Genomic DNA, 21,649 nt, shown 5'->3' with positions numbered 1-21,649 from the left:
AATTATAGTTTTTAGGAATGAATGAAAAAGGAATTTTTTCCTATTCTTTACAAATCAAAATTAAACCATGTGCTATAAAAGCCCCCTTGTTCAAATTGTTTCCATTTAATTCTGTTAAATGCTAAGGAGAGTTTCAATTCAGTCAATGTCTAGAAGTTAAAAAATATTCTCAGCGATGTTCTGAGCAAGTATCAGCAAGAGCATGGATGGAAATATCGGTAGAAAAATCATATTTAACTAACATTGTTTTTAGATCAAATACTTCAGTCTGGAGGAAAGTTTCATATATTCTTATAAAGGTCAAATCTTTAGGGTAACCTGTTACAAACAATAAATAACCCATAATGGTATGTTGTGTTCCCAAAGTCCAATGAATAAAATGTTCATTATAATTTATTCACAAAGAGAAAAAAAAATCCCCAAATTTATTTCATAGCATAATTAAATGGAAATAAATGCAAACTTAGTTTTATTTGCTATAAAACATGAATGAAAAATAAATTGGAATAATTTACCACAATATATTAATTTGTTCTTTATTTTTAAAAACCCCATGTTCTATGTGTTGTTGTCCTTAAAGATGTAATAAGATATCCAGCATCCATTAATTCTGAGGCATGGTAAATTTTGAGCTTAATTTTTAAAAGGTTAAAAAAACATTTTTTTCTAATAAAAAGATTTTCTGTTTTTTAAGTTTAAAAAATTCTAGTTATGTTCACCATTCCAATAAAGTTCAGCAAAGGGATACAAAAATAAAGAAATTAGTCGTCTTCTGAATCACTTTCTTTCTTTGTTGGGAGAGAGCATCTGATTGAGGACATCAATTTATCTTCAATCTGTTTTTTAGGGTTTTCTTCTAGATCAGTTTTGATTGCTCCAGATTCAGAAAGTTTCCACTCCAGTTCTATAAGATAAAGGGAGGGGTGGGGGATAAAAAGCAAATGAATTTATTTTCTTCTTGAGATAATTCATTCAAATTTGTAAAAAATTTCAAACAGGGAAACTACAGCTAAGCTAAGCTGAAAGATACTGTATTTTTTAAAAATCACAACTATTAATAAGAAAAATAAATAACACCAATTCAAATCTATATGAAAATAAGAACATAAAATTATTTTTCTCTAGGCTCAATAGTTTCTTAGATTGAATAATTTCTCAGAAAAAAAACAGACAATAATTCTTCACAACAAAAGAATTAATTTCCTCAGTCTTGCTGGCAATCTTTAAATCTAATTCCAATTAGGCAAAAAATTTATCAAACAACATATTTTCTTGATTTTAAATAAGTCACTGAACTTATCATCGATGGGGAGAAAAGAAATAGAAATCTATGTATAAAGATGACTAATACATGTGCCCTGGTTACTAAAAAATTCAATTTAAAAAATGCAAAAACTGATTGCTGAAGCTACAGTTACTATTTTTCCATTCAGATTTATAATTAGATTCAGTTCTACATGTGGTGGTAAGCCTTCCTGAAGCAAAACTAAATGATTTATTTTTCTACTATAAAGGAAAAAAACCCAGGCAGAATCTATTCTGTTTCTACATATAAAATTAGAACAAAATAAGTCTACATTTTGGTTCATTTAGTCTTTAAGGTGAACTAATATTGAGATGCACTTTTAAAATACTACTAATAAAATCTGACATTACCTAACTAAACTCATTTTTTAATATCTATAGAATACACTAGTCAATATTTTCATTTCTAGATACCTAGGTGATTATGGAAGTTCAAATTAGATCTCTTAGAATAAAATGATATCAAATTACACAAAGTTTTATTTTTTAAAAAATCTGTGATTCTTTATCTACTGGTTTTTAAGAAAGATAATTTTATAAAAAGGCTATACAGCTATTAATTTGAATGTAGCTGAAAGATCTTCCCTGGACTCAATAGTTTTTTGGTAGAATAGATGCCTTGCTACATTATACCACAGTATTAAAGATTAACAATGTCTAAAAGAAAATAAAGACATCTTATCCTAATCACACTAGCTAAAATAGAGCAATCCCCACAATCCCCTTAAATGCTACCATAATTCTATTCTTCTCCATGCTAAAAGACTTAGGAAAATACAAAAAGCATATGTGGTCTTCAACCTTTATGTGGTCCTGATGCTATTAAATAAATGATATTGTCTAAAAAGGCAGTCTGCCATCATGGCTAGAAAGAGAACTGACTTCAAAGCTAAGAGGTCTGGGTTTAAACTTGGACCTTGATACAAGCTGGGTGTGTGACAGTGCAGCAAGTCACTTAAACTTTCAATGTTCTAGGCACCAGAGAACAAGCTAACCTGTGGTAGTAGAGAGAATTCCTCACCGAGGTGCTCTCTATAACAATGAAATCACAGGTCCAGGTCCCATCTCAGTTATATTGTGTGTAAAAATATGAATAGCATATGTTCAGTAAAATTTCATGTATGATTGTATTATGAATAATATATGGCAGAAATAACAGAATGAAATAAAAATTTACAGTCCCTATATCTCTCTTTCTCCATTTCTCTCTCACCTTGTCCCCCTCAGTTTTTCCTCTATTTGCTCTCCCCAAAAAGTGAGTTTATCATCTATGCAAATGACACCAAAACTGAGCACCGGTTCTATAACCAACTTCCTGATGGACATTTGAACTGACTGTACTAAGGGCATGTCAAACTCAACAGAACTCATCTTCCTCGATGCCCTGCCTCAATCCTCTTCTGAACTTATCTATTTCTATTAAAAAAAAAAATACTATTTTTCTATTCACATAGGTCTATAACTTTAGTCATTCTCACCTTTTAACTCTCACTCACCCCATGTATCTTATCAATGGCCAAATCTCATTTGTATTTCCAAAACTTCTTTCATAGATATCCCCTTCTTTCCATTCACACAGTCACCATCCTAGCATAGACACTCATTGCTTCTCACCTGAACTATTACAATAGTTTAATTAGTCTTCTTGTTTTGATCTCCTCACTACATCCTATTTTGTAGTCACCAAAGTGATTTTTCTTAAGAAAGATCATTTCCCTGATCAAGTAACTCTGCTGCCTTTCTACTGCCAACAATATCAAATACAAGCTCCTCTCTGACAATTGAAGCAAAACAGATAGGTGGCCAAGGAGCTATGTGACTCTGAGCAAAGCAACATTATTTCTAACTCAGTTTACTCATTTGTAAAATGGACATAATAATAGCAACTATCTTCCATGGCAGTTATGAAGATCAAAAAAAAAATTATGTAAGAAAATTTTACAAACCTTAATTACCATTTAAAGCCCTTCACAATCTGGCCTCATCCCATTATTCTAGCATTATTACACATTACTCTCCTCTACCACTGTGGTCTGTCTAATATAGTTTCCTTCCTGTCCTTCACACATGACACTCCATCTCCCAGCTCCTTGCCTAAAATGTTCACTCTTATTATGTCTCATTACCCTCACTCTTATTATTTTGATTATCTTTTTTTACCTCAGTTTCCTTCAAAATTCAGGTAACTTAAGCCCTTCCCCTATCTAATGCCTGTCCTAGTTCTCCCAGCTTACAATGTTTAGTCCTTCTTCACCATTACCTTGTATCTCTAAGACCATAAATTGTAGATAAGGTTCAGTCTACAATAGTAACTGCGTTTCCTGACTTATGAAATCCCTATATGAAATCATAGTTCTAGGCCCTATAGCTAACATCGTACCTATCTCTTAATCAATTCTTGTTGATTATCTACCAATAAAATTTCTCATGTAAACAAACAAGCCAAAATATATATATATACACACATACATACATACATATATATATATATATATATATATATATATATATATATATATATATATATATATATATATATATATATATATATATATATATATATATATATGTGTCAAGGGTTTAATAGCAGCTGATTTTTTAGAATTTTTAAACTACCATACTTTAAAAAAAGCTAGGTGGCACAGCGGATAGCCCTGAAGTGGAGGACCTGAGTTCAAATCTGATCTCAGACACTTAATGCTTCCTAGTTGTGTGACCCTGGTCAAGTCACTTAACCCCAATTGCCTCAGGGGGGGGAAAATAACACCATCAGACAAGGTTAATGGCTGACCAAAGACAAACAAAATAACATCAACCACTAAAATGAAACTCTTTCCCCCCTCCCTCCTGCTGATCATTGATCAAAAACTACATTTGCTTCTCAAAAATTTGTTAAGAAAAATGTGAGCTACATTATTGTTTCACTCTGCCACTGTGAGACCTGTAGGCTTGTGAGTTTTACATGGGATCTCTCTCCTTTCAGATTATAACTACTTACCATCCCTTGTCAGGTTCATGCCACCAAATACTAGAGGACCAATAAACTGAGCCTTGATATCTCCTTCAAGGTAGACAAATATTGTGGGCAGATTCCTATCAGGATAGTTAGGTATACAAGTTGTTGAAATAGACTTGATAAATTTCACATCAGGAAACTTTCTTGCAAGTCCACTAAAGTGCTGGTTTATAAGTGAACACAGAGGGATTCTGTAAAATAAAAAATCAACAAAAGAAGCCATATAATAACATAGACAAAACAAAGAAAGTATTTTCATTCTCCCAACCCAATAACTTGACTTCTGTGATGGCTAAGGTCATTTTAAAATATTATTTTTCTCCTCACAATTCAATTTTTAAAACAGGTTTTTCCTACCACATATTTTCCAGAAAGCAGATATATAGATTAATATAGAAAAGTAAAAAGAAACTCTTGCCAAAAAAAAAAAAAAAAAAAAAGTATACATATTGAAACATCAAATAAGCTAGGAGAGAGTTTATACACAAGATCTAATTTTATTTTACCTAATAAATAATATAATTAAGCAACATAATTTTAAAGTAAATATCACTTATTCTTCTCTTTTTAAAATGAAACTTGTTAAAACATTCAGAATCTAGTATATGGGGGTAGGCAAAAATAATCTGCTGTTAATATGATTTTATGATTATTTTTGGAAGAAAAATCTATTGGACATGGGAAAATAGCATGGAAAATGGCAGAAATATAAAAATAGTAGGCAATCAGGTCTTCACAAAAAAGTTAATTCTTAGGTTTTATTGGTTCCCTCAGTTTCTCAACATAAACAGATTAGTAATCAAATTGTTCAATAAAAAGAAAAATTCTCAATTTTAGACAATAGGGAAAAAATTGCCAAGCCATAAATATAATAAAGATGAACTCTATATTTACATAAACATGTAGCTCAAAAAGAATTTAATATTTTTCTTGACCTAATGGTTCATGAAATTCATATGGTTAATAAAACAAGAGTGAAAAGATTAGAATTAATAAGCCTTAAAATCTCAAAATTATTAACAAAAAAAATCTTAGCTAAGCTGCTGATCAATGAAATCTAAAATTCAAAGCCTCAAAAGCAAAGACATATCTTTAATAAAGCATAAGTTTGACCTACCCTTGTTTATAAAGATGCAAGATTACCCATAAGCCTTTGCCAGCTTTGGTAACTTCTTCAACATAATCTTTCCCTGATATCTCCAAAACTTCTCCAAATCTGTTTTTTAGTTGAGTTGCTTTCCATTCTGCAAGTCTTTGTTGTCTGTAACACAGAGGAGAAGACAAAGATGTGAAATTTATCATATTCAAATTCATCTTCCTCAAATTCATATATATATCCTCAATAAAAGTGCCCACCACTTAGGATAGCTAGAACCTGTCTTAAAATATGGCAATGTCCACCACTCCATTCAACTAGCAGGCATTCCACAATGACTAAGATGGGAGATATGATTCTCTCTTCTAGTGGACCCCAGTGTCCCTCTTCATCTCTTCAAGGATGAGAACAGAACTTCATCCCTACATAAACCCAGGTTCAGTCAGTTTTTAACTTGAAGACATGGCTCCAGTCTTAGCTACTGTTCTTTAGGGACAATTTAAAGTACTCTATGCTGAGGATAATTTTGACTATTCAAAATTTTCACCACTGTAACTTCTTAAACATAATTTAAGTTCTAAAATACCAATTTTAGAAATTAGCCAACATGTAAGATGCTGGATATCTAACAAAGTAATCTTATATTGGAACTGTTTTGTATATAAATTTTCATTACTTATGTTCAAGGAATCTGGTTTTGTCTTACAAAAAAAGAGAGCAAATCGAGTAATTTAATTACAATTCTTTCCAAATGCTATCTCATAAATTATTTTCTCAAAGGACATTAAGTTTTACTACTATACAAAAGACCAAATAGTTCCTATAGATCTAACCTGTACATTTCAATAGCACGCTCATCTTCCTCATTAAATTCATCTTCATTTTCTTCTAATTCTTCCAAAGTCATGTCTTCATATGTTTTCACTAAAATGAATCATATTAGCAATAGATAAAATTATCTGCAACAAAGAACAAAAAACCAATGCTACTTTGCAGTACTTTTACTCTTCCTTTCCTCTCCAAAGCAGTATACATGTTCATTTTTATTAACACCTTTGACTATTTCCTTTATCCTCCCAAAAGCTAAAAGTTAAAAGAATTAATTTTAAAACTTAAATAGAATGAGAATTGAAATGATTTATTCCTAAATGCATTGATGATCGCATCTTACCAAATGCTTAAAGAACATCTCCAACTGAATATTTCACAGGCACCTTGAATATCTAAAAACAGAAATATCCCACTCTATTCCCTAAACCAAATTTTCCATTTCTCATGAGGGTGCCCATCACCCAACTTCACGACCTTAAAGATATCTGTAACTTTTCCCTCAATTCTCATAACCAATCAGTTGCCAAGTCTTGCCAATACTCCCTCTATCACATCTCTCACATCTATTCATGCTTTCTTTCCCCTCATGCAGCTTTTATTGTTCAGGTCAGGACCTAGTTACATTTGGCCTGGACTATTGCAATAGCTTTCTACCTGATCTCCATTTTCTCCCTTCTGTAACATGTTTCTCCACGGAACTGCTAAATTGATATTCCTAAAACATAACCTCATCATGCTATTTCCTCACCCCATTTAGGGTTATCATTTAGGGATATATACTTCATCTTCTAACAAAGAAAGACAGTAAAGCAAAATCAACTGACAGTGACCCTACCAGACAAGATAAGTCACATTCCACATCCACTCATCTATCCACTTCTCCACAGAAAGAAGAGAAGAATTTTTTCATCTTTTCTCTTGGGGCCATGATGGGTAATGACTGCTCTTTAATGGCTCCCTATAGCTTCTAGAATAAAATCAAATCCTTAGCCTAATAGTTAAACTCACACATATATCCCATACATGAATTCTATCTGATGTGCTGCTTCCATGCCTTTGAATAAGCCTCCCACATTGGGAAGCCATTCTTTCTTCAATTATACTCAACAGAATTCCTAGCTCCCTTCAAATACAGCTCAGGTTCTTTCTCATACCTCTGAGTTATGAGAACTGTCTTCTTCCTAAAATTACTTTGTATTTACTTATGTAGATGTTTGCTTTTCTTTTTCTTTCTTTTTTTTTTTTTCTGAGGCTGGGGTTAAGTGACTTGCCCAGGGTCACACAGCTAGGAAGTGTTAAGTGTCTGAGACCACATTTGAACTCGGGTCCTCCTGAATTCAAGGCTGGTGCTCTATCCACTGCGCCACCTAGTGGCCCCAGATGTTTGCTTTTCAATCTTCAGTGTCTTACCCTATGCTTTTAACATGAGACACTTTATAAATGTTTGTTGAATTAAACTGAATAAAAGAAGACATTAGTAAGGAGTACCCTGAATGAAATTTAGTTTTTCTGACTAAATTTTAAAATAGCTAGGAATAAGAGATCTAAAATTTGAAACTTACAGATCTGTTTGAACTCTAAGTAATCATGTGGTGATTTACACAAGAATGGCTAATCGATTATTCTAAAGAAAAATTAACCAAAAGCAAAGACTTTGACTATTTTTTGAAATCACCATCTAAAATCATAAATTCTATCCACATATTCATCTTTGTGAGGAACCAGAGAATCAAAGATATGAGGGAGGAAAGGGGGTGTGGAAAGACAGTATTCTAATGCACTGCTGGTAGAATGCTGAATGGGTCCAACCTTTCTGGAAAGCAATCTGAAACTGTGCTCAAAAAGTCATTAAATGGAATTATGAATTAAATGAATTATGAATTAAATGAAATTATGCCAAGAAATATTTCTAAAATAATAGCTAGCAATTATATAGCTAACTAAGATTTGCAAAGTACTTTACAAACATAATCTAACTTCATCCTAAGAATAACCTGGGAAAGTGGGTGATACTGTATAGATGAAGAAACTCATCTTCATCTTAGGTTAAATGACTTGTATAGGATTATTGAGTTAATAAATGTCTAAGGCTGCATTTGAATTTAAAAGTCTTCCTGATTCAAGGTAACATTCTATTCACTGCTCTTTTTACTGAGCTATCCATGCCTAACCTTATCCCCAAAAAAGAAAAAAGAGAGGAAGGCCTCATATTAAAAAAAAAAAAAAAAAAAAAAAAAGAAAGAAAGAAACAAAATGGGTAGCCATAATGTATAAATTATACTACATCAATATAATTGAATATTATTGAACCATAAGAAATGACAAAAGAGAAATCAGGGGAGACTTGTGTGAAATGATAAAGAGAGAAACAAGCACAATCAGAACAATGAATATGAAGATTTCAACATAGTAAAGAACAACAACTTTGAAAAACTGAGAACTCTGATCAATGTAATGACCAACCAAGATTCCAGAGGAGGGAAGATACTCATCTCCTGAAAGAAAAGTAATGGAATAGAAATGTACAATGAGACAAACATTTCTGAATAAAGCCAAAAATGGATTTATTTTCTTCATTAAGCTTATTTGTATGAGGGAGTTTTTGTTTTTTAACTAGAAGCATTGAGTTTGTGATAGTGAGGCCAACATATAGGAGAAAATAAAGAAGCATGTCACTGATTTTTTTTTAATGCACAGAAGAAAAGGAAGTTCAGAAGACAGATTAGAAGAAAATTTTAAAGACTTTTTAATAGATTCTTAAAATATACAAGTCATTAATAATAAAAATATATAAAAATAATAATAAAAGTTCATAGTTCCATATAAAGTCTTTTCCATTCTTGGCAAAGAGAAATTATTGTCAAGTTAATAATGATAAATTTTTAAATGTAAGGGATATTAGAGCAACCAAGACCCAGAAAGGTCAATATGCACTGTTTGTGGTCATATGGCTGATATGAGGCAGAACTATTACTGGAACTAAAGTCTCATGTCTAATTTAATCCAAGACTTTCTACCCTAACAAATGACTGAATTAAAAAAAAAAAAAAAGAAAAGAAAAGAAAAGAAAAAAATCTAGATAAAATAAGAATAATCAAGAAAATGAATTGAACTTACCTACTGATTGCTGAAGGATGTAGTTCTCTTCTTCTTCTTCCCTCTTTTTTTCCAGTTCTTTCAAACTTTCTTTTGGGGGCAATATACCCTTTTTGCGCAGGATGTCATTCCACTCGGTATCTGCATTGGGGTCCTAAAACAGTAAGATCAAGGATGACTTTAGGTACCATCAAATTCAACAGAAGCCCAGTGTTGTAATTGTCAAAATAGAGACCAAGTGGCAGAGATGGTTTATAATAGGGCATGGTAGTCTGACAATTAATTCTTGCTTGAATTTTAATTGTTTTGTTTTGTTTTGTTGCTGGGGCAATTGGGGTTAAGTGATTTGCCCAGGATCACCCAGCTAGGAAGTGTTAAATGAGGCCAAATTTGAACTCAGGTCTTCCTGACTTCAGAGCTGGTGCTCTATCCACTGCACCACCTAGCTGCCCTTTAAACCTTAATTCTATTCCCCATACTTCTAGGCAAGTGCTTCTGTTCCCAATTCTTCTTTTGTTTTGCTTTTACTCTCTTTTCCCCTATCTTAACATTTACTTAGTGATAAATAATAGATAGCCATGGCTGGAAATAGAAAATTTATATCTGACTCTCAAAAGGAGGCAACAGACTTTATCATATAGGAGGAGAATGATATGTTCTCTTCTGTATTTCAGGAATATGACTTGGACACCTGGCAATTAGGTAGCACATCTCACATTGGGCTTAGAATAAGAAGATTTATCTTCAAGAGTTCAAATCCTACCTCAGACACTTCAACTCATGTCACCCTGAGCAAGTCACTAATCCTGTTTGCCTCAGGTTCCTCATCTGTAAAATGAGCTAGAGAAGAAAATGACCAGTCCAATATCTTTGACAAGAAAACTTCAAATGGAGTCATGAAAATGATTGAACAACAAAATCTCTTGAATCCTAATCCAACATTATCAGCCGCCTCCTAGACATCTCTTCTAAGATGCTTCATAGTGAACTCAAACTAGAAAGTATGCTAACTCTCCAAACCCATTCATTCCTCCTCCAAACCTCTCCATTTCTATTGGGGACCACTTTTCTTCCAAAGTTCAGGTTCACAATCTTGAAGCCATCTTTGACTTTTCTCTCTTTTCAACACCTATATCCAATCACTGAAAAATGTCATGTCTATCTCAACAATTTCCCATGTATATGCCATTCTCTTTACTCACCTTATGTCTGCCTAAGGTTCAGTACATTATATCTGGCCCAAATTACTACAATAGTTTCCTAATCAATATGCCTGCCTCCATTCCACTTTCCCTCCCAATTATTTCCTACAAGTCAGCTAAATTTGTATTTCTAAAACACAGAGTCAACTATGATACCCCATGCCCTACATCCTCAAAAACAAAAAAATAAAACAAAACAAAACCCAAATCCATGACTTCTAAAATAATACACAAACTTCTCAACCCAGCTCTCCACAACTGAATTCCCACCAACTTTTTTCCACTTTCTTATCTTCTCCACTTCAGTCACATGGCCTGCTAGATGTTTCAATGCCCACCTGTGGACCATATGAAATGCACTTCCCCTTAAGGTCATCTCTTAGGATTCCTTGATTCCTTCAAAGTATAGCTTAGTGGCCATTTCTTATAAGAGACTTTTCATGAGGGCTCCAGTTATTGGCATTAATTAACTCAATTAAATACAAAGTACTCATTGGGTAAACTCCTAGAGAAAACAAAGTGTTTGATTTTTTTTTTTTTTTTTTGTATCTATATCGCCAGAACAGTGGAACATAGGAGATTCTTAAATGCTTGCTAATTAAACATACATTAGATATCCTTACCAATTCTTAGCACAGTAACACTTGTATAGTAAATGTTTAACAAATTTGTGTCCTTCAACAATTACAATCAAAATACAGCAATCAGGTAATGAGCATGCTGTGTCTCAAGTTCGAGACTAGAAAAATGCAGTCCCATATATTACCTTCAGTTGATTACTGCAAGAAAAACTGGATCATGTAAAGACCCCAGGATTTGTAACCCAAGGACCTAGGTTCAAAATCTACTTCTTTTCTCTGTGACCTTGTATAAAATTACTTAACCTCTAGAAGTATAATTTTGGTTAAATAATCCTCTAAAGAAATCCTTCCTATCTCTAAATATACAATTCAATAAAAGATAGACAAGATCTGTACATATCACTTCAAAAATTATTAACTCCCAGATGAATAAACTCCTCCCATTCTGGTAGGCTGGCATATTCTGATTTTTTTCTCTTTTTGAGTTGCCAGGGGCATAATGAGAAGTCACACAAATCAATGTCAAAAGACAGAACTTGAACCCAAGTCTTTTTGACTCTTTGCTCTCTGAGCACGCTACTTCTCACGACTCAAAATGATCCAATATAATTAATCTAGTTTTGGGGGTTCCTCCCAAAAATGACAGAATCTCTAAGGTAACTAGATAAGAAGACAGGTAGTAAAACAGATTCACATTTTACTAGACACTAATAGTAAGATACGGGGCAGATCACTTAACTACTGCCTGCCTCAATTTTCAAATCTGTAAAAATGTAGATAATCACCATATCTACCTCCCAAGGTTAATGTGAGGATAAAAGGAGATATTTGTAAAGTCTTTTGCAAACTTTAAGGCTTCTTTCAAAACACAAATCAGGGTTCATTTCTTACAAGAGGTCTTTCTTTTTGGTTCTGCTACTGGCATTCTCCATCTTATTATTTTACATTTACTTGAATAATCTCTATGACAAGAGTTTCTCTGCAAAGGTTTGCCAAACTAGCTGTAAGTTTTGTAATTATTATAAATGCTAGCTGATATTAAGATTAGTAGTACCATTATTTAGTCTTTATTACTTTAAAGTTTCAATTTACTTGTAGTCAACAGTACTCCAGTCAACAATTTCTCCAAATGAAGCATAGATAGTAAAATTAATGACACTTACAGCAAAGGATTTTGGATAATAGTTTCATGATCTGTGATTCCAATCATATAACTGAGAAAATTACCTTTATTAATTCTGATTAGCCCCTTCTCTGCAACTTCAAGTTTTAGACCAGGATTTTCTCACCTTTTTGTGGGCAACAGACCCCTTAAATGATTTGACGCCCCTTCTCAGAATATTTTAAAATACATTAAATAGAATACAATTGAATTCAATTCTTCGTAAATGAAATGTTAAAAAAAAAAATGCTAAAGTTAGTAGGATTTCAAATGAAACCAGATTATACTAAAAGTTATCGAAAAATAATTTTTTTTTAACTTCTTGGACCCCAAGTGGAGAACCAGTCTAACAGGTTAAATGACAAGAATCACATGCTCACAGGGAAGATCTGAACCCAGCTTTTTTTTTTCTTAACCATCATTCCTTTTCTAATCCCAAATGAGTAACAGTTAGTGAGTACTTCTACAATGTTTTAAAATTTTTTTTACAATTATCGCCATTTTATTTTTACATATGATTGAGAGGGGAAAAAAAATTAAGCAATTATGCCCATTTTACAGATGGATAACCTGAGACAGAGGTCAAGTGATTTACTCAGAATCACATATGTAATTAAATATTGGAAGCCGGATTTGAATTCGCTTATTCCTGAATTTTAGATCCAGCAGTCTACGCAATGCGCCACCTAGCTACTTCTACTAAACAGCAAATATTAATGATAACAATGTTAACACCAGAGATGCCAGTGCTTTACGCAGGGATAGTAGAAGCTGCACACTCCCGCACTGCGCCTGCGCCATGCCCTCAGTGGTCTCGAGGCCGCACCCACAGTCGCGTGCCCCGCCGTCCGGCCGGGTCAAAACCTTTGCCACGGGGGAGCCCGGGTTCAGGATCATCGGTTCTTTTCGTCCCTTCCCTTCCCTTCCCTTCCCTTCCCTCACCTGCATCTTGTCGCCAAAGCCCTCAGTTAGGTCAGAGAACTCTGTTCCTCAATCCCAGTTTGCCCTCAGCCTTCAGGTGTGACCGCGCAGGCGCAAGGCCACCCCAGTCCAACCCAACCCATTCCTGGCCACTACCACGCCCCCAACACCGGCGCTCCATAGACTTAAACCAGCCAAGAACAAGACCGCCTTGCTTTGACCAGAAAAGGAAACGCGCCGCGAGCATGCGCACAGAGCGCCGGAGAGATTTTGTGTGTGTGTGTGTGTGTGTGTGTGTGTGTGTGTGTGTGTGTGTGTGTGTGTGTGTGTGTGTTTTTCTGTGTTTGTGTGTGTGTGTGTGTGTGTGTGTGTTTTTCTTTTTTTTTTTCCTTAGGTCATGCGCAAGATGGTCCCTACGTCAGCGTCAGTATTTGGGTCATGCGCAGAATTCCTGTAGGACCTCGTATTTCGATTATGCGCATAACGTCCACTGGGTGTCTGCTTAAATCTCGCGAGTTGATTCCCGGCATTTACCACTGTTACCCTGCCCCGAGCTGCGCAACTTCCTTATAAGGACCGAAGTGCTCGGATTCAGAGCCCTGGGGTCACCCAGAAATTGAGACAGTGGGCGGAGAGCTACTAGTGCTCTTTTCTCTGTCTTATTTAGTTGTGTCCGATTTCTGGGGAGGAAGGAAAACAAATCCAGTTCTTAATTTTAATTTTAATTTTAATCTAATATTCGGGATCCCTAAGAATCGAGCCATTCTTTTGAAACTCCCGTAGGGGGCAGTATGTATACGTTTTTCCTCTGCTAAATTGTAAACTCCTTGAGGGCAAGGACGCTGTCATCTAAGCTTGTATCTGTCCTGGTTTTCTTCGCAGTCCAGCAGTAAAAATTAAATGAATGAAACAATGTCCCCTAGTGGGAAAAGCCCTGGATTCAAATTTGGAGCTAGGAGACCTGAGTTCAAATTCAGACTTTTCACAGTGACTATTTGACTATTTAACAATAACAATTAACCATGACTAATTCTTTGCACCGTTTAAACTTGCGATTTTCCCCATGTGCAAAGTGAAGTCCGAAATTATTTTTTAGAGTCATTGCTAGCTTTAAATCTTACACGTACTCTAGGTTCTCCAAGGCTCCGGCATTCAAGAAAACAAGGTTACTATTAATTGCTATGTATACAGAAATGAAAATGAAAGTTTTCACCCTCAGTCTTTAACTTTCAGGTTGTTAAGAGAGTGATACAATGTTGCAAATAAGGATATTTAATGCGAGGTCCATGTAATTGGGACATACTTGGATGATTCTGAAGAAATGAAATTAAAAGAAAAAGAAAGGTGGCCCCTTGATACATTTACAGTTGAACTGATTTCAAAACCATTAGTGTTAAACTCTGCTAAAATATTGGAAATGAATGCAGTTAGCCTTATCTTCAGCATTACATTTCCTGTTGATTTTTCAGTCAGATCTTTAAAAATGCTATTTCTAAGAAGAAAAATTAGGATTTAAAGTGACATAAGACACTGCCTCAAGAGAACGAACTGATAAATGGAAGTATGTATAGAATTATTTTACATATGCATATATGCATATGTGTGTATGTTTATATACATGCATATATTGTTGTCTTAATGCAGGGATTCTTAAACTACGGCCCTCTGAGGATGTTTATGCCGCCCTCCCTTTAGGGCACATGGGCTGAGGGGCGGAGACAGTGAGTTTTTGTTTTTACCATAGTCTGGCCCTCCAACAGTCTGAGGGACAGTGAACTGGCCCCTATTTAAAAAGTTTGAGGACCACTGTTAAATGATAGCCATCTCTAGGATAAAGGCTGATGTGAAAAAGAAAAGGAGAAAAAAACAAGAAATTTACAAGATTCTTTTATTATATATTTAAAAGGGTGTGGGACAGCAACCCTTACCCAAATTAAAATCAAAGACTATCAAGATAAAAAGCAAAGGTTCCAAAATATAATTATGTAGATCTTAACTCAGAAGCTCCCACCCCCTTTTGATGGTTTCTCCTATTGGCTGAAAGTCCAGACTTACATTTTAAAATGTTGAAATCCATCCAGAGATTAACTAAAAATCTACCCAGAGACAAAGAATATTAGCCAAAGATGCTCTCTGTACCATATTAGGAACTTGAGGCTAATTATAGCAAAAATGGCAGGGGGAAGAAGAGGGAAATGTATATTTATCTAAAATAACCTGACTGTCTTCAGCTTTTGGCTATAGTACAACTTGTAAAGTTTCAAGTTATACTTACATTATCCCATTCAAAAGGAATAGCAAATTGTATGTAATAGATTTGCAGTTTCCCATACAATCATCTTTTTATTATACTATTTTATGGAAATGCTTGTTTTATTCCACAAATTAAAAATTAAATTAAATTTTTTTTTTTAATATTTAGCACCATGACCTAGGAAAGAGCAGAGGTGGGATTTGAACCATATTGTCCCTTAGGTTTTCTTGGTCAAGATATTGGCATTATTTGCCATTTCCTTCTTCAATACATGGAGACAAACAGGTTAAATGACATAACCTGGGGTCACATAGCTAGTGATTGTCTGAACCAGATTTAAATTGAGGTCTTCCTGGCTCCAGCTCAGCACTCTACTCACTAAGCCATCTCTAGCTGTTGGTACTTTGTGGGAAAGGAACCTTTAATATATTGTTCTCCTTGAAATCAAATGCTATTTCATAACCAACAATCTATAAACACAGTGAGATTGTATATTCTCTACATTTTTCAATTAATTTTAAAGTGGTAAAGACATGGTTCATTGCTCCCTATTAATACCCTTAACATGGATACCTTCGATTTGTGTATCTTTTTTTTTTTTTTTAATAAAGTATATTTGGAAGAGTAGGCATAAACATTAATAGGTTTTGTTTTTTCTTTTAAGTTCTCTCAATGATCTTTTTTCAGTATTATAAAGGTCTGAAATTTTTGGCATTTTTTTGATATCTTCCACTCTTTCAGATTACTTATATTAAGAATCCCTCAATTAGTCCCACACTGATGTCCCCCCCCCAGTACCCCTCTCTTTTATATGTAGTTTTGTGTAGTATCCAATATGCTGATTTCCTAGTCTTTGTTCTCTTTAGAGTCATTTATACCTCCCCTATAAACAAATCTAGGATTGTAGATTTAGGGTCTAAGTATAGTGGATCTTTTGTCCTTGATGGAAAAAAAAATTGTTGTAATAGTTTTTACACATCTTTTCCATTTTTCTTCTGCTTATTAAACTACTTCCATTTTTGTCCTCAGAAGCCCTTGGGATAGCTTTGCCAAGTTGAATGTTTTGCCAAGTTTTCTTTAAACTGGTTGTACCCTCCAATGCTTCTCTTTCTCTATGCTTTACTGCAAATAATCATTCATCATCCTTCTTTGTAAGACTTTACAGACATGTTTCTATTCTAACCTGATCTTGCCTTTTGGCAGCCTTCTCTCTCCATCTGGCAAGTTAAGTCAGATATTTGCCTTTTTTTGGTCTCCACGTTGTTGCAATTCATTCATATTAGTTAAATTTATTTATAAAAGTACTACAATTAGTCATGGTTATTATTGTCATATATGTTGTCTATTTTCCAGTTTTAACTGTCATTTTTTTAAGTGGTTCACAATTAATACTGTATCCTTTTTTTTTTCATCACTATTCTTTCTTTTTTTCACTATTTCCAATCTTAGCTTTGATAGCAGTCTGATGGTTTGACTCTACATAGACTATAGTTTAGAAATAACTCCCGCATCAATAAGTCTTTTCCTGTATGTACAAATAGAATCTATTTTGTTTATTTTGGTCTCACCATCCCTAGGTCCTAATCAATTCCTTTCTCAAAGGAAGTGATCATGGTATAAAGGCATAAGGTTTCAGTTTAACCTCTAATTTTTGTTCTGTCTTATTTTGTCTTCTTGAACCATATGTTTTGTAAGCAAAAAATATATTCAAAGTCATTTCATAAGGAAGATAATTACAGAGTTGATCAGGAAAAAATTTATATAGGAGATGTCCTTGAATTGTACTTTAATGGAAGCTAGGGATTCTGGTTAAAGGAGATGAGATTGGAGTGGCTTTTTTGTTGTTGTTGTTTGGTTGATTTTTTTACTTTCTTTGTGTCCCTACCACTTAGCAAGTTGCTGAAACAGATTAGGAACTTAAGAAATGCTTATAATTTATTAATATTAACTAACATTAATAATGTAATAACTAATTCTTAACTGATATGAAATGCCCCATTTGATCTTGCTTAGTCTGTTCTACAATGTAATTATAGCCCTGCTTATAAGATTATATGATTGCTTTGGCAGTTATTTAGTCTGGGCATGTGGTCTCTGATCCTAGAATAGAAGAAAGCTAACTTAACCACATAGAGATAAAACTGAAGACCTTGGCTTATAATACAATAAGATAGTTCCAACTATCACCACATTGATTAGTCCTTGCCAATATTTTCTCTTGGCCATAGGGGGCAACCTAATCATCAAGAAACTCATATTTTGTGAGTTTGACCTGCAGAGTCCTTTTTATAAGGCTACATCTTTTAGAACTTGCTGTACAAGTTCACAACTCAATATCAGCGCCACGTTGTACAGTATAAGCACTGAAGAAAATCTGGTCAAAAGCATGTACAAGAAGTAAGAATGCAAAGAAATGTTTCAAAATTATGAGGAAAGCCCAAGATCCTTAGAACAAATGATTTATAGTATCTAGACTTCCAAAGACTCACCCTTTCTTCAATCACTCTCTCCCTTTTGCAATCATATTTTTCTATACTCACCAGATAACTGCTGTTTAATACTTTGTGTGACCTCAGGCATGTCACTCAACCATATCTCCTTGCAGCTCTGAATCTGGGATTCTCTGATTTTATTGGTGGGTTTGCGATCTCCTTTCTCACTGATATTTGAACCATCTAATATGTGTATAAGTGTATCTTATATATCTATAGTTATTTTCATGTTCTTTTCCCCATTAACACAAGTCCTGAAATCTAGGGAAAGAATAAAAATGCTTGTTGCCTTACTGTCTTGCTGTGGGGGGGAGGGTCTTCCTCTACCCACTGTGGTTTATAAGGATCCATTTAGCCCTGCTTGGCCAAACCATTACTGCTATTTATAGCTGTAATACCAGCTTCTGAGAGCAAGCTTGAAAAGATATGGGGGAACACTTACCTTACTCTAATAGTCCTCCACTCATAGAACCCCAGAACAGGAGGGAACTTTTATATATATATATATATATATATATATATATATATATATATATATATATATATATATATATATATATATATATATATATATATATATATTTTATAATATTATCCCTTGTATTCATTTTTCCAAATTACCCCCCCTCCCTCTATTCCCTCCCCCCGACGACAGGCAATACCATACATTTTACATGTGTTACAATATAGTCTAGGTACAATACATGTGTGTAAATATCATTTTCTTATTGCACAATAAACATTAGAATCCGAAGGTACATGCAACTTGGGCAGACAGATATTAGTGCTAACAATTTACATTCCCCCAGGAGGGAACTTTTAAAAATTCCCTCATAAATTTTCTTTTTTAACACTTTTTGCCTACAAACTCAAGAAGTATAGGGTATTGCTTGGAGGGAGAAAAATTTCCACTCTTTAATTTTCTCTTGCTATTATCAATTGGTCTGAGAATGACTTTTGAAAGCAAAGCGTAAATTTTAAGACATTGTCTTAAGATTAATGTTTAAGATATAATTTTAAAAGGGAGTTACATGCTGAGACTATACTATCACTTCCCAATTAAGCTGAACTCTTACAAGGTAAAAAATAATTTATGTGCTTACCTAAATTCTAAGCAAGCATTCTTAAAGGATCCCCAATTACTTTATAGTTCTTAGATGGTACCAAAGTTATTTAGAAGCAGAGATTTTACAACAAGAAGCGACTTCAGAGATTATTTAATTCAAATTGCTTATTTTGTAGATGAGGAACTTAATAAAATTCATACAGGGATTTCTGACTCCAAAACCAATGATTTTTCACACATCAGTATTCATTTCCTATTCTCCAACTGTATTCTATCTTATACAGATTCAGATTAGATTAAATGGTCTTTGAAATAAATTACATGTTGAGTACTTTTCTAGCACAGAGTCTGATTTCAGATTTAGAAAATTACTAAAATGATCAAACAGCAGAGATAGAAGACATGGCAATGCTGTGATGGTGTCTGAAATAAAAACTACTTTGGAGAATTCTGCAGTCTTGGATACTGGTATCATTTACTAAGTGTTATTTAATCAATTACTAAAAAGGAAACTTTCTAGGCCAGTGGAACTTTTCTGAGCAGTGGAAATGAAACAACTTATTCAGTAAAATGTTTAAAGCAATTGTTCGATTTGGGTGTCTAAAGTCCCTTGTATTTGTCTCTGTGAAAAAATAGTGAATTTTAACATGTAATGCTCCTAAGACTAGAATGACAGCACCTCCACAAAGCTCTTTAAGGTCTAATTCCCATAATATCATCCCTCTAGGCAGAGTATCAATCAATCGGCCAACCAATTTTTTATTGAGTGCTTATTTGAGTTGTTTTTTTTAAATGTTGCTTTGCATTGTAAGTAATCTAAAAATAAGTTCAATACAGAATCCCTACCTCCAAAGAAATTCTAGGGGGTTTACTGGCAAACAGTTAACTACTTTTTCTTGTATAGAGGGGGAAAGACAGATTGTCCTCTGAGGCTTTAGGTCAGATCCTGAGACCCTTCAGTCCAAATGAATTCTCACTTGTGCTATTCTCTATTTAGGGTATGCAAAGCAAAATTTAAGCACACACTGACGTATCTGAGATTTTTCAAGGTTATCAGGAATTTTTAAATAGTAAAGTAAGATGGCAGGACAAGCCTGAAATAAAGGCTCTTTTCTTTCTGTTTCAAATCATTTTTGAGTTTCTTTTTATATGACTTATATTGATTCTTTCTTCTTCCTCTCATTTGCTTCAACTGGATTAAAAGATAACTCCAAACAGGGAAGAAAATCAACAGATGTAATGTAACCCTTAAAATGTCCAAGGACATACTTGCAGTTTCTCTTAAATCTCATCCATCAATATCTGAAGAGAGGCCTTCATGTTGACAGAATAGAAGTGGGGGCTAGTATTTAACTGAGGAATGTACTGGAGTACTCTTAAAACTGACTGGCAATGCTTTTATTGAAAATTAAATGGGAAAATGTGAAGATATCTAAGCTCAAACCCAGTCACAATCAGATGGCAGAAGGCAATGATGAAGAGCCTAAGACTCCAAGTGCAGCTGTCACTGTTGCAGAGGGAGAGGTCATACTTAACTTTCTCCCTCAGCTGGTGTCCTAGACAAGCAAGAATCCTGAAAACTGCTTATCCTTGATGCTTACAGATGGCCCCAAGGAGGAAGACTGGAATATTAGAAGGTGGCACAAAAGATTTCATGGGGGACGAGAAAGAAGTGGTTGCTATCAAACTTTTTTCTGGAATTTCTAGTTTTTATCTGATCTATTTGTCCTCTGGAACTAAAAATTCATGTGTAGAGAAGGGAAATAATTTTCTTTTTTTTGTTTTATTTCAGGAAGACAGATATTAGATAATGTTATATAAATGGGGCAAATCCCACTTTCTAGTCCTACTCTTCTAGGCTAAAAGTGATATTGAGTATATATGTATATCTATATACATATGCATATCCGTATTTATTGATAAACTTCCAAATATTATTTACATGATCATATACCAGCAATAAGCAAGTAAAAAAACAAATTAAAAATCTTAATTGATAATGACAATAACTACAAAGATACATATAAGCTATTTATTTTTTAATTAACTAATTTGTTTTTATACACATTGATTTATGAATCACGTTGGAAGATAAAAATTAGAACAAAGGGAAAAATCACGAGAGAGAAAAAAAGACAGAAAAAAGAAGTGCATACAGCATGTGTTGATTTACATTCAATTTCCATAGTTCTTTTCTGGATAGAGATGGCATTTTCCATTCAAAGTCTGTTAGGATTGCTTTGGACATACAAGCTATTTAAAACACTAATGATATGAATAAAGAAAGGTTTTCCAATTTATGTCACAATGATTTAATCATAAAAGTCAATCAAGAGAGGACTTGCTGGACCATCCCCTGGAAAAAGAAAACCATAGAAATAAACATACAATTAGAGAAACTATTAACACTGGAATTATAATAGATGTTATTGTATTAGCTAGATAACCATGTGGACACAATAGATTTAGATTGTGTTTAGGACAAAATATGATATTCTGATCATATACTAAAACAAGCTTCAATTGGTTCGGTGAGGTATATATATGGGTGTATGTATATACAGACTTAACAGAAAGAATTAGAATTGACAAGTATGAAGATTTAAGATTTTGCAATAAGAATTTAT

General features: G+C 33.8%; 1 protein-coding gene across 1 annotated transcript; it reads right to left on the bottom strand.

Annotated features, from left to right (window-relative positions):
* Positions 1-441: 441 nt before the first annotated feature.
* Positions 442-13,414, bottom strand: PDCL3 (phosducin like 3). The gene is made up of 6 exons (XM_074300415.1): positions 13,232-13,414; positions 9,366-9,498; positions 6,251-6,341; positions 5,439-5,582; positions 4,304-4,512; positions 442-904 (listed from the first exon to the last, which is right to left on the bottom strand). Exons 1-6 carry the CDS (start codon positions 13,235-13,237, stop codon positions 762-764), a joined length of 726 nt encoding a protein of 241 aa, XP_074156516.1. The 5' UTR covers positions 13,238-13,414; the 3' UTR covers positions 442-761.
* Between the last annotated feature and the right edge of the window lie 8,235 nt (positions 13,415-21,649).

Source organism: Sminthopsis crassicaudata, chromosome 3, assembly GCF_048593235.1.
Source record: "Sminthopsis crassicaudata isolate SCR6 chromosome 3, ASM4859323v1, whole genome shotgun sequence".
Classification (NCBI taxonomy): domain Eukaryota; kingdom Metazoa; phylum Chordata; class Mammalia; order Dasyuromorphia; family Dasyuridae; genus Sminthopsis; species Sminthopsis crassicaudata.
This window is presented reverse-complemented; position numbering and strand designations above follow the sequence as displayed.

What these genes read in the sequence shown, in the direction of transcription:
- PDCL3 (XM_074300415.1), bottom strand. An exon ending in CGTGCTATTGAAATGTACAG is followed by an intron (nt 5,583 to 6,250) that starts GTTAGATCTATA and finishes TCTGTGTTACAG; the next exon opens with ACAACAAAGACTTGCAGAAT. An exon ending in TTGCATCTTTATAAACAAGG is followed by an intron (nt 4,513 to 5,438) that starts GTAGGTCAAACT and finishes TTTATTTTACAG; the next exon opens with AATCCCTCTGTGTTCACTTA.